At 38.0% G+C, this 14,119-nt stretch overlaps 1 protein-coding gene across 4 annotated transcripts in view; it reads left to right on the top strand.

Annotated features, from left to right (window-relative positions):
• The window catches only part of nsd3 (nuclear receptor binding SET domain protein 3), a 152,689-nt gene that overhangs the window by 37,047 nt on the left and 101,523 nt on the right, over nt 1–14,119 (top strand). For all 4 annotated transcript variants that reach the window (XM_051921382.1, XM_051921409.1, XM_028803466.2 and 1 more), the window contains exons 3-4: nt 6,305–6,464; nt 11,773–11,927. In XM_051921382.1, coding sequence (XP_051777342.1) covers nt 6,305–6,464; nt 11,773–11,927 — 315 coding nt within the window. The remainder of the gene's footprint in view (nt 1–6,304; nt 6,465–11,772; nt 11,928–14,119) is intronic.

The raw sequence follows: 14,119 nt of genomic DNA, 5'->3' as shown, positions 1-14,119 counted from the left end.
GGTTTAGTTCACAGGTCGTAGCCATGGTAAAGTGTTGTTATTCATACGGGCTTGTGTTTGTATTACTAATCGTTGAGCTCCTTCCATTTGGAGCCGTGACTCCTTTGCCTCTGCTGTGTCAGAAGCGCGTTGTGGGCGTGTTCGTTCATTGTGTTTATCCATACGGGCTCGTTTTGTATTTCCTTTAGTTGAGCTGTTTCCTTGTGGAGCTGTGACGTCTTGGCTTCTGGTGTGTCTGAAGCGCGTCGTAGGAGCCTCCGTGTATTGTTTTTATCCATGCGGTCTTGTCTTTGTTGTTCTGTGGCTGTGTCGTTAGGTAGAAGTCGTTTACTGTTAGGAAGCATACTCCAACTTACACATGCTGACTGCTGGCACAGTGGATTAGAGCAGGTGTAGTTTACAAGTTGTGGTGTTTTGGTGCCACGCACTGACTCTGGGAACTACGGGCTTGGTTTTGTATTACAAATCGAAGCGCGTTGTAGGCGCCATCGTTCATTGTTTTTATCCATACAGGCTCGGTTTTGTATTTCTAATCGTTCAGCTCTTTGTTTTTGGAGCCGTGACTCCTTTGCTTGTGCTGTTTCAGAGGCGCGTTGTAGGCGTCTTCGTTCATTGTTTTTATCCATACGGGCTTGTTTTTGTTTCTCTGTGGCTGTGTTGTTAGGTACAACTCTTACTTTTAATACTGAATTTCCGTTATGTGATTCAAATATGCCACACAGACCGCTGGCACAGTGGATTAGAGCAGGTTTAGTTCACAGGTTGTGTTGTTTGGGCGTGTGACGATGCAGGTTCGGCTCCAGGCTCCCATCTTCTGTTAGGGAGCCCTTGAACCCAACACCATTGGTAATGTCACCGATGAGCTAGACAGTGAGGCAATAAACAATTGAGCAAGGGGATGATGTATAAAAGTGCAAAGTGCTTTATTCAAATAGAACAAAACAGTGTTCAAAATAAAGTGCTGTGCAGTTCAAATGTCTTCATTAAATAAATAATCCATAAAAAAGCAAGTGAAAAACCAAATGAACAAACATGGAGGTTAAAATCCATTAGGAAAACTCTTCTAAAAACCACGAGGTAAAAATGTCACAGGAAGTACCCTAGGTTCTTGTCTATAAGCCGGACTCGTGTATAAGCCGGAGACCAAAAATCATACGAATTTTTAAAATAAAATCTTATCATAGATAAGCCGGACTCATGGATAAGCCAAACGTACTATAACCTATAACTAATAGAAGGGAGGGAGGTCAGTGGTCTCACTCGCACCGATTTAATTTCTTTAAGGGGGGAGAGTGTGTGAGATATTGGCGTCTCTCTCACTCCCCGCATGGCGCGGTTGGAGCGGCCGGAGCGCGTTCTTTCTGCTCTGGGCGTCGCCGAGTCAACACGCGCGCGTAGCGGTCATTTAAATTGTGATTTTATATGTAAGCATATTTAAATATATATCGCAGATTTTTTGCTGGTTCGCGGATTTCTGCGGACAATGGGTCTTTTAATTTCTGGTACATGCCTCCTCAGTTGGTTTGCCCAGTTGATTTCATACAAGGGACGCTAAAGCTGATTCCTGAAACGACATGCTGCACAGTGCTTCGCATACTTAAAAGCTCGAAGGGCACGTATTGATTTTTGACTGAAAAACAAACTCTGTCTCTGTCTCTCTCTCTCTGCTCCTGACGGAGGGGGTGTGAGCTGCCACCTTCAACAGCTTTGTGCTGCGGTGCTTCGCATACCTAAAAGCCAAACAGCACCATTGATTTGTTTGCTAGAGATTGTTTTCTCTATCTATGTGACATTCTGTGCTCCTGACACACACTCCTTTGAAGAGGAAGATATGTTTGCATTCTTTTAATTGTGAGACAGAACTGTCATCTCTGTCTTGTCATGGAGCACAGTTTAAACTTTTGAAAAAGAGACAAATGTTTGTTTGCAGTGTTTGAATAACGTTCCTGTCTCTCTACAACCTCCTGTGTTTCTGCGCAAATCTGTGACCCAAGCATGACAATATAAAAATAACCATATAAACATATGGTTTCTACTTCGCGGATTTTCTTATTTCGCGGGTGGCTCTGGAACGCAACCCCCGCGATGGAGGAGGGATTACTGTATAAACCGGACTTATGTATAAGCCGATATTCTATTTTTTCATTTTCACAACTTTTTTCCTTAGATAAGCCGCGGCTTATAGACAAGAACTTAGGGTAATATGTTAAAACCAAAAGCCCGGTGTCTTCTGTTTCCATGGCGGCTCACCTGCTACACCCATCTGGACTGCTCTACAGGAGAGTCGCCTACCTGCAGGATCAGCTGCCCTTCAATCAGGTCCGGTAGTCCTCCGACCCTTGGCTTCATCAGGCTCCCAACCGGACCAAGACTTTGGACCGTTCCCCAGCGGCCAAGGCGCTCACACTGAGGCTACACCAGTCCAAAGCCTCATCGACTCCCGCTGCCTTCTACGGCCAGTTGACTTCTCCACTGGTCACTCCGGCTCCTAAATCGCTCAGCTGGAGTGACTACTTTCTCAGCCCCACTGAGTGTTGGCCAAACACTCCCCTCGTGGGCTCTCCTCCCAGCTGCCTGCTTTCTCCCTCGCTTGTTCTCCTTCTTCCTCACACCGGCTCTCTCCACCTGCTTCCTGTCTTCTCCTACTACCTCCCGTTCTCTCTTTCCTTCTTTTCTTTTTCCCCCCCTTTAACCGGCTCGCGCTTCTCTATATAGGCGGAGAGGACATGGCAGCTGCAGCCCATTAGCCACAGGAACGATCACGGATGTGGGCAGTCTCCCACCTGTGCACTTAGGGGAGAAACGCCCACACCACAGATCGCCCTGCGGCTCGCTACAGTCACCACGCCCACTCGCTAAGCCATGAGCGCGGTGATTATTTATTTAAAAATGAATTAGCCTTTGCTGGAGAGCTGTGGACCCATAACACCACAGGGCGCCACCTACTGACTCTGGGAAGCTGCTGGGTTTAACTCTGAGGCGCAGCGCGCATGCGGTGTGTCCGCCATCCGTGCATAAATAAAACTGTCGTTTAGTAATATAGATAAACTACTTTATATAGAAAAATATTGTGTTGATTTAATGTATTTCATGGTTCCTGTTGATTGAAAAGTGTAATTTTGCTTTTTACGATTAAATACTAACAATAATAAAAGGAACTTCTCTTGATTGTAAGATTTATTCAATCTGTAGATGTATTGTTAAATTGATTGTGTGCTATTAGGGAATAATGGTAGCTGTTGTCCTTATGTTTTACATTTTGATTGCTGTTTTATTTGTCAATTCAAATCCCATGAACCTGTTATGGCAATAAAATATATTTATTTACTTCCTAATTGCTATAAGGTGGTCTCCAATGTTGACAGGTGGTGCTTTTTTGTGAATCATGTCAGAATTACAGCTGAAAAGGTTATCACAATCATCCATAAGTTTTGTTTAACACGCACTATTAATCAGAAAGTACCAGTTTTTATCGTCTGTAGTCTTGTCTAAAGTAGATTTTTTTCTGAAGTGGACTTTTTGTGCTGCACCAAAGAATATTCTCCTTGTTTTGGGCAGCCTGCCTCTTCTTCAGCTAGACAGAGTTATAGAGGTTATTAGAATATGGAGTTTACCTGCAAGTTTGATGTTGTCCATTACATAGACATAGTGCTGGGCGGTATGATCAAAATTCTATATCACAGTATTTTTCAAAATTATACTGGTTTCACGGTTTTCAACGGTGTTTTTTTCCCATGAATGAGTGGATGTTAACCACGTTTTCCACTGCAATTACTGCAGTAGACTGGCTAAGAATAACCTATTCCACTATCATGAGAATTGTACATTGTACAACAAAACATTTTAATGTGCACACAAGTATTAATACAGGTTTGCATGGCCCCATAAAGTGATAGTTTTCAAATGGGTGGCACTAATGAAGAGAAGGAATCACATTGCATGACAGTTACAGTCAAAATATAGAACCTTTTAATTGAACAAATTTTGCAAACAACTAAAAGTTTGAGTGGTTAAGAATACGTTGTCAAAGAGGCATTTAGATTTAGTAAAATATCCAGAGGTGCTTGTCAAAAGTTTTATTGCACTGAACATGTCTTAGAAAAGGAATAAAGAGTAAATATTTTTTGTAAACCAACTTCACTTTCTGTTAATGTTAACAATCTCTGTCCACTGACTCGTTAGCTATATGGATTGTAATGGCGTTGGTTATCTCGATCCACTACTTGCTTTTTTTGTCGTAGGCAGTACCTCTAGCAAACGCGTCTACAAGTGACGTCTGACTCGAGTGTCCTCTAGCTTTTTCAGTTTTACCTGAGGATGTGGAGGGTGTCCATCTTAGTTCCATACATTCATGGTACTCCAAAGCATGTTTGCGGCTAAGGTGGTGCAGCAAATTGCTTGTGTTGCCTCCTCCGGCAGCAACTTTAGCTTGAGAGCATTTGCAGTAAATAGTTGTTTGGTCCACAGCCGACCTTTTAAAACCAAAGTATCTCCAGACACAGCTCCTTTTCTCAGCAAAAGTTCTTCTGTGTCATCATGTTCAACTTTATCGTCTGCTACAGCTTCAGTTTTGGAATGTTCTCTGCCCATTTTCACCACTCAATACCTCCACTAACGCATGTACTCCGTTGCAATTGTATTTATAATAATAATAATTATAATGTATTTATAATAATAATATAAATACATGTATTTATAATAATAATAATAATTCTTTGCATTTATATAGCGGTGTAGCAGTGATAAAGGTCCCCTCTTAAACAGTTTCCCATTTTCCACGTTCCGAACATTGTTTAGGCTATTTAAACTGGTTTTGCGGTATAAGAAAAATTCATATCATAATAAAAATAAAAAACGGTTTTTGGTATGAACCGGTATACCTCCCAGCACTACATAGACATAAAACACCCAATTGCTCAGGAAAGGTACAGACAAAACTTCATGGGATGTGTATGTGTTGCTGTCCAAAAACCTCATGTGTGTGGAATGTACTGATCTATTAACCATTTAAATAATACCTCTTGATCAACTACACTTCTTTACTAAACATAATGAAGTAACCATTGATCTTCTAGAACAGTGGTCCCCAACCTTTTTGACAGCAAGGACCACTTTATTAGATGCAAATTTTTCCACGGACCGGTCGGGGGTGGGGTTGGTTGGGCGGGGGCAGTTTTATACACAATTTACATAACATTTCTATTATTATTAAAGTTATTAAGCAGTTTGCATACGTTTGCAATCTGAGATTTTTCTTCTTTTTTTGCATATAACAAAGACATATGCTTTACATTTGCCAATTCAACAGATTGCACATCACAAACATTAACACTGCAATCTTTTTTCGTGTCTGCCGTTTCTATAGGAGGGTGACAATGAGTTAAATTCCAATGGATGTTTTTCAAATGTTGACAAAAACAGAAAAAAAAAAAAAACAGTACGAGGAAAGTTCGAAGAAAGAATTTTTTTTACAATGTTTCTGTTTGGGGATCGTTGTGCAAACGTGCACATCTGAGCTGCGACCACAGATTTAACTGCTCTGAGGATGATTCATTCAGGCATTTCAAGGTCACTTTGTTGTAATGAAAGCATCTGCTGAATCTACTTCGTAGTAACGCGATTTCTATGGACTCGCGTCATATGGGGAAACTGTCGGGACCGTAACAATACTTTGTTGTAATACTCTCTCCTCTCTCTGCACCGCTGCAAAGCCCCGCCAACCAAGCGTTCTGAAAAGTCTGAGTGAGTCGTCGTTGCCGGCAGTTCTCTCGCGGCCCGGCTGTCAGACGGCTGCGGACTGGTAGTGGGCCGCGGACCGGGAGTTGGGGACCCCTGTTCTAGAACATATAATAAGCAAGGTGTTTTTAAACTGAAAAACAGATTTCATTAATTAGTTTTCAAAGACATTTTTTCAGAGGTTTAACTTGAATTGCATATATGAATACTCGATTCAAATGCAAGCATCATTTATATTAGCTTAGGATTTCTTAAGTGTATTTAATAATATTTGGGCAATGTAAATAGATATAAAATATTTATTACATATTTACTTGATGTGATTATTTGTAATCTGCGGTGGGTTAGCACCCTGCCCAGGATTGGTTCCCTGCCTTGTGCCCTGTGTTGGCTGGGATTGGCTCCAGCAGACCCCCGTGACCCTGTGTTCGGATTCAGCGGGTTGGTAAATGGATGGATGGATGGATTATTTGTAATGCTATGTAATTGGATTATACTGTGTTTCATTACTGTTTTCAAATTTACATTGATACAAAGACATTTAACTTTTTTCTTTTTTGTTTCTTAGGTTCAGAAGCACTTTCCTACAGTCATTGTTGGTCGAAGCTGTTGCATGGACCACCAGGTTGGAGATCTCGTATGGTCCAAAGTTGGCACCTATCCTTGGTGGCCTTGTATGGTATCATGTGATCCTCAGTTAAATGTTCATACCAGAATAAACTCACGAGGTAAACCTTTTGAATATTTCTTTTCACTAAAGTTTAGTTTCTGAATATGTACAAGCCAGAAAGACCAAAAAAACTCTTTAATTCTCTATTTTTCATTACACTTCAAAATTATTAATTTTATGACTCTTTCATGCCGTTTTGAGTAAGTTTTTAATTAATTTTATATAGTCTTTGTGTGTTGACTTGTGTATGTGTATCCTGTTTGTTTTTGGTGTATAGTACTGCAGAGCCTGTATTTTGAATACAGTAGAAGTCGCGGTTCAGGGTTCGTGGATTTTTTCTTAGAACCTAACTATTAATTGTTAGCGGAAAGCGCAAATATCCTCCACAATTTGTGGCAATACTGTGCTGTAGAGAGAACAGGAAGTAACCGCTGAGGGAAACGCGGTTTGGGATAGTGAAAGTAGCCAATCCGAGAACGTTATTCATTTCTCCTTGCTGCTGATTGACTGCTGCCATGTGACGTGTCTCCAGGTGAGTGGGTTTACCACCGTGGTTTGGGATGGTGAAAGTAGCCAATCCGAGAGCATTATTCATTTCTCCTTGCTGGTGATTGACTGCTGCTTTGTGACGCGTCTCCAGCTGAGTGTCCTCTTGTTTTCCATTTGGTTATTTTTAAGCGCACACAATGTCGTCAAACCGCTCTGCACTTATAAAGCTTCTGGAACTGAGCCTAAGTGCCAGAAGAAGTTTAAAACACTCCAGGAGAAGGCTGATTTGCTCTGGGAACTAAAAAGTTATGCTGCAGTAGCACGCCACTATGGCATTAATGAAAGCACCGTATGCTATATAAAGAAGAACGAAGCAGCGATCTGGAGTACTGTATCTGTAAGTTTCTGTGATAGTGCCAAAAAGGAAAAGACTGTAAGGAATAAAAATATCATCAGGATGGAACCTGCCTTGGCACTGTGGATCACCGACTGCAGGAAGACAGTAACATCATCCGTGAGAAAGCACGGAAATTGTACCAGCAGTTCGCTACAGGAGACAGTGTAGCAACTTCCCATCACAATGTTCCTGAAACCTATAAAGAAAAGCCAGCACGAAATCCCACCAGAAGAAGACCCATACAAAGATACGACGACTCCTGAAGCACCTGAAGAAGAGGCACCACCAGAGGAGTTTTAAATCTACTAAAGTTTTAAAGCTACTTTATCATCATCATCAATATCATTCATCATTGGTGAGTACCCATACATTTTACTGTATTTTAATTAAATGAAATTATTATGTATTTACTCTGCTTATAACAAAGAAAATGACAGCGCATACCAAAGAAAACGCGCTTGCATGAATTACAGTACGTATAGCGGTAACATCGGTATTTTACATTCTAGCACCGCGGGAGACATAGCAGTACAGTACTGTACAGTGGACGGGTTTACCTTTACATTCTGTTTTTAGGTAATGTATTAAGGTCCTCACAGGTGGCGCAGTGGTAGTGCTGCTGCTTTGCAGTAAGGAGACTGTGGAAGATTGTGGGTTCGCTTCCCGGTTCCTCCCTGCGTGGATAGCACTTTGAGTACTGAGAAAAGCGCTATATAAATGTAATGAATTGTTATTATTATTATTAAGGTAATTTTTTAGGTAATGTATTAAGCTGAGTTTGCAACAAAATTAAAGTGCTTTGGGGGCATACTGTATTTAGGGTTGAAACTATTAAAATAGGCATTTAAAAGGCATTTTTTTAACCACATCCAAAAGTCGCGGTTTTTCACAATTTGTGGGTGCTCTAGGAACATAACCCCCGCGAATTTTGAGGGTGTACAGTAATCCCTCACTTATCGCGGGAGATAGGTTCCAAGGCTGACCACGATAACTGAATTTCCGCGAAGTAGGGACACCATATTTATTTAATTATTTAACGTGTATTTGGACGTTTTTAAACCCTCCCTTTACTCTATTAATAACAGGGACAACTGCTAAGCAATATGAAATCGGTAGATAAGTTTACACTTACTGTATAGCGAAGTACACGTAGCTATATATGACGTGATGATGGTGATGAATATGCTGCGCAGTAAAAATGATGACGATTGAAGGTGATAATCCCCTGAATGCAGTAGCAAGAGCACGTTAATGTTGAATGAGTGAGATGAGACTTCCTGGTTAATGCAGCACTCCGTCGCTGAGCCAATCAGCAGCACACAGGAACTTAACTGCATGCTGTGATTGGGTAGCTTCTCAGCCATCCGCCAATAGCATCTCTTGTATGAAATCAACTGGGCAAACCAACTGAGGAAGCAAATAGCAGAAGTAAAAAGACGCATTGTCTGCAGAAACCCGGGAAGCAGCGAAAAATCCGCGTTATATATTTAGATATGCTTACATATAAAATCCGCGAAGTCGTGAATCCGCGAAAAGTGAACCGCGAAGTAGCGAGGGATTACTGTACTATATATTTAATTTCACTCTAACGTAGTATGTAATATAAATCTGAAGCCACTTTTTTTTTTAACTAGGTAATTTGTTCAGTTAGTAGCCAGCTGATCAGAAATCAAGGTTAACTCAAAAAGGAGCATACACCAATAACATTAATTGAAGGCTAATATTTCTTTGAATCCAGTACAGTTTCTTTAAATGTCTGGTGAGCGTTCCTGTAATTTATTTAACAGTATATGGAACTGCTTTGACATTTTTATTATTTATATATATATATATATATATATATATATATATATATATATATTTGCAAAATAAAAATGATACTATGTCTTAGCTAAGGCTTTAGTGTAAATTAATAAACAGATAATATGGTCCCTTCCAAAATTATAGACGTACAAATGTAAGAGATAGCTAAGAATCATTTAGAGACTGAAGAGTTAACTTTGGTAGTCAATGAAATGTTAAGATGTAAATAATAAACAGACCAGGGGAAAGTGAACTGATTAAGAAACAGAAAGTCAGTTCCTTAAAACCCACCAGAAATGTTCACATTTTAAAACAGTAGTGTGAAACCCTAGTCAGCAGTTTTTCCACTAGATATTTATCCTGTGACATTACTTGAACTTCATATATAAAATACAGATGTACAAATATAATTTTTTTTTTAAATTTTTAAGTCCAGCATTTATGTGGGTGATTTAAAGGGGCGCATACATTACTGAAAAATACAGTAATCATAAACCTGTAATTGATTGACATAAATACATTTATCCTGTAGACATAAATAACAAGAAGTCTTCTTGTGATGCACCAGTCTAAAGAGATCCAAAGAGCTCTAAAGACATGATGACAAAATCAGTTTAATCCTCAAGTAATGCAGAGTTATCTGTAGAGCGGCCTTGTTCTGCTGCCCGGGGAAAAATCAATCAGAGGACTTTTGACTCTAAACTTATGTAGATAACTTAATGATCAATCATCTTATGTTTCTGCTGTGATTACAAGGGGACTTGCTTAGCTTACACAAAGGGAGGTATTTACTCAAGTATGGAGAAATTTCAGGCAAATGCAGGTTATTCTGTTATAGTCCAATTTTTAAAAAGAATTTACCATATAAAAATGTACATTCTTTTCTTTTTGTTACTGAAAACATATGATTGTACATTATTATAAATGTTCTTGTTGTGAAACAATAGGTGAATATGTGACAGAGCTTGAGAATCAAGCCCAAACATGCATTGATCATTCCTAAAATAAACATTTAGGCATTTAATAGGAAAACTTTAAGATTAAACATGCCGTTTATTTTATGGAATAAAATTTTCTATCATACAAATTTGCTTACAGCCTAATTTCTCCAAGCTTGTGTGCACATTATCACCCCATCATTTTAAAAATGGCATTATTAAGTATGCACACTGTACATTGTACAGTTTCACAATCTATCCATTTTCCAATCCCGCTTTGTCCTAAGCAGGGCTTTTGGGGAAGCTGGAGCCTATGCCTACAAGAATAAAGCGCAAGGCATGAACAATTTCTGTACAAGATGATAGTTCATCACAGATGTTCTCAGTCCCTTATGCATAATTCAAAAAGCTCTGAAAAAGAAAAAATTTGTAAAGGTTTTTTTGTTCGGTGCCCGACACAAACTATGACATCCAGAACGTGATCCAAGACCAGTGATGCCAAATAGTTCATAGTCATATTTAATGGCATATCTTTAAAAACTTTGTGTTTGAATATGTTTTAGGATAACTTTAGTGAATATGTACCATGGTTTTTAGGTCATAATATCTCATCTGGAAACATGTTTGAGTAGGTATAAGCTAACTGTGTACCCATGTAAAAAGATGAACACATTAACTTGACATTTTACTGCCTTCCAGCTAAGTATGTTGTTATACTCTTTGATTTTGTTTAAATGTTTCATAAATATATCTTTACGGGATATAATCTGTAACCTAAATACTATGAGAGTGGTTCTGTTCAATAGATTTGCAGTGAAATTATAGTCCCCGGTTTATTATTCTTTACATTATGCACAACTTAGTGAAAATAGCAGTCGCACAGAATGTTATGTGAAAAAGTGTTCAGTATTTATGGACAAAGCACTGGTCATTTGCAAGAAATAATTTACAAAATGAATTATGTTCATACTTGATTAACATTAGAGTGATGTGCTTTTTAAAAACATCACATCATCTTTCAAATGACACTTGTAAGTAGGAGAACAGTAAATCATACTCATCTTCAATTGTGAAAAGCATGCCACCCCTTTTAAAGAGTTAAAGGTCCTGCAAAAAAATTAATCTTTTGGATGTCCTTAGTCATTCATTTTAGGCTATTTGAATAAAAAATTATTAGAAATATTAATCGCTGATATTTACATTTTGTATTGCTCTACCAAAGCACATACAATTCTGGAATTACAAAAATTTAGAATTTTGAAATATCTGAAATTTTTGTAGACAGATATATGGGATTAGCAACTTATATTGTTTAGGTTTATAAATGTATATGTCTTTCTCTAAAATGAACTTTCACTTTTGGTAAATCAAAATTTAGCAGTACAGTATGATGATGAGGAAATGTATTCATTAAAATTCCTTTATTATAAAATAAATATAAAAATTGTAGACACAGAAATCTAGTGGTGCTTTGCTAATTGCATTTTTATTCAATTAGTTATGAATTTTTAATTTTGTTTTAAAGTAATCATGTTTGTTAGTTTAATGGAAACAAAACGAGCTTTTTGTTAGTCTCTTTTTTGTTTACTTCAATTATTTGGAAGGCAATTGTTAGAATAAGCAAGCAAGGCAGATATTTTAGTAGATGAATGTTTTATGGCTTCCTTGTTTTTACTTCTCCTATAGGTAACTATAATACTAATGCAAGCTTTTCTTGAAGTCTATACTATGTCTTGCAGGTCATCGTGAATATCATGTGCAGTTTTTTGGAAGCTTACCTGAAAGAGCATGGATTCATGAGAAGAGGGTAGTGATATATGAAGGCAGCTATCAGTTTGACCAGTTGCAGGCAGAAACACTCAGACAAGCCTCAAACCAAGCAAAGCGGCACAAGGTAATGGACTGCAATATCTCTTAATATGATCAGATACTCAACAGTCGATTTTCCTGACTAGTCAGCTTCTAAGTACAAAATTAATGTTTTGAAAAGTTTGCAAATTTGTGCTGTATGTACTTTTATAGCTGCATTTTTAAAACTCTTCTTTTAGGTCAAAGTGCTAAAATGGTATGTTTCAGGTGCCAAATTACAGCAGAAAAACAAACCTATCAGATATTTGTACCGGACAAGCATTATTTTCATTGACATTGATTTCTGTTTATCCTCAGTCCCAAAAATTTGTATTGCTTTGTTATGTACTGTTTCAGTATTATAAACTGTGTATGCACTGTGAGATTTTACTAACTAAAGAGAAACTATACAGTAAACTAAACTTAATAAACCTGTTATAGCAAACTGAAAACAATCTCTTAAGTAGAATTGTTTTAGTAAAAAAAATTTTTCCTTGCTGTCAAACATTTTTGAGCTCACATGTAATTTGAGTATTATTCATAGATTGTTGGTTGCAATCAGTAATATCTCTTCTTTTAATGTGCAAAACTCAAATATGCAAAAATGCCATTTAGTATAAAACAAGGGCAGGATGAGTGCTTAAACTATTCCTGTACACAGTATTATTTGTATGCCTGCAGGATTATAAATGCTACATCAAACATAGTCTTATTTCTCTATTTTGTGTTTTCCTTTGAGTGCTAATATTGCTTCGATCACCCTTTTTATTTGCCTGTCTACCACCATAATAAGTGTTTACATTGGTAGTAGAACAGTAGTTGCTGGCTTTCAAATGTGAATTTCAAAAAAGTCTGTAGTAAAATGTTCAGCATTTTCACCTAGCACCTCACTTGATCACAATGTGGCATTAAATCTATGTAGGCCTTGACCCCTTTATGGGTGATGTTAATTCACTTGAAACTATTTGTATAAATAGACTGAGTTGTCAGTTTGTTTAACAAAAGAGGAACTTGAGTGGGTTTCATGATTCAGCAGCATGCCCTCCAAATTTGAAGACACATTAAAACTAAACTTTGCTGTCATGTAACGAATATAAAAACATTATGAAATATTTAATCTAGGCATTTAGGATTTTAAAACGGATAAATTACCATGGAAATTATCCAAATCTGCATATGTCTGGCAGATTATAAATTAAACAAGTTTTACAATTTTATCTCTTGCCATACCCTGTATTGATGCCCATAGTCATATTTATATTTGTTGCTATTTGTGAAAAGCATAGTTCAAGTTACCCTTGGCTCTACATTGGAATAATTCAGTATTAAATATATTTTTCATACTGTATGAATACACCCACCTCTTTCCTGTAGCTTACAGAGTGCTTGTACATTGAATGTTAGATCTGCAGTTACTGATGTGTGCAGACTGTGGGAAGAGTAGCATAATAATTCTATATGACTTAATTGAAACATTAGGTTTAGATTACTGTATTATTCTGGGTACCTGTGGCATTGCTTTTCAGTTGTTTAAGTCCTGTCTAACTGACAGGTGAAAGTCTATTACTCTTGGAAACCGTAGTTCTAGATTATCTCTAGCCAACCAAGGAGTTCCAGGTTCCATTGTTTTCACTCCTTTTCTGTACAGTACAATCCCTTTTAACCGGCCACTTCAGGACTGGTTAATCTGACGCATACCTATTTTCATTTAGAAAAATATTCTCTTCGCCAGTTGTTTACCATGCTTTTCCCAACACCAAGTTCGGCACAAGTTTTCGCCACAGAATCACCGTTATCCAACCACTTTAGCACCTTAAGACACGTATCCATTGAAACTACAATTCGTTTACGTTTTGTACTCATCATAAAGGGAAACGGTTCGGTAAAAAATCAGAAAATGCTCTTCCCCCCTTCTCCACTTTAAATTCCAAGAATGTTTGCCTCAGTCATACAAAAGTCGCGTTCTTTTATTCGTTCCACGTACTCTGACATACTCGTTTTTTTAACTCCAAATCGTTGTTTTATTACCCCCACCTCTTGTACTTGCCTTATAACTTAAATGTAGCCTGGGTGCGTTCAACAACGATTTGGCACTCCACCCTACTCTTAGAACAAATAAAAGAACTCTGCTATACTCGTTGGAAGCTAGCCAAATTGATTTGTGGAAAATTCATAAAGGAATATGTAAATGGAAATCACTCTAAGCGTAGGAGTGTGACGGGTGCGGGTTATGCTCCA

This window comes from Erpetoichthys calabaricus, chromosome 1 (assembly GCF_900747795.2).
Source record: "Erpetoichthys calabaricus chromosome 1, fErpCal1.3, whole genome shotgun sequence".
In the NCBI taxonomy this organism is placed as follows: Eukaryota; Metazoa; Chordata; class Cladistia; order Polypteriformes; family Polypteridae; genus Erpetoichthys; species Erpetoichthys calabaricus.
The sequence above is the reverse complement of the archived record's forward strand: the minus strand, read 5'-3'. Positions and strand labels throughout refer to the sequence as shown.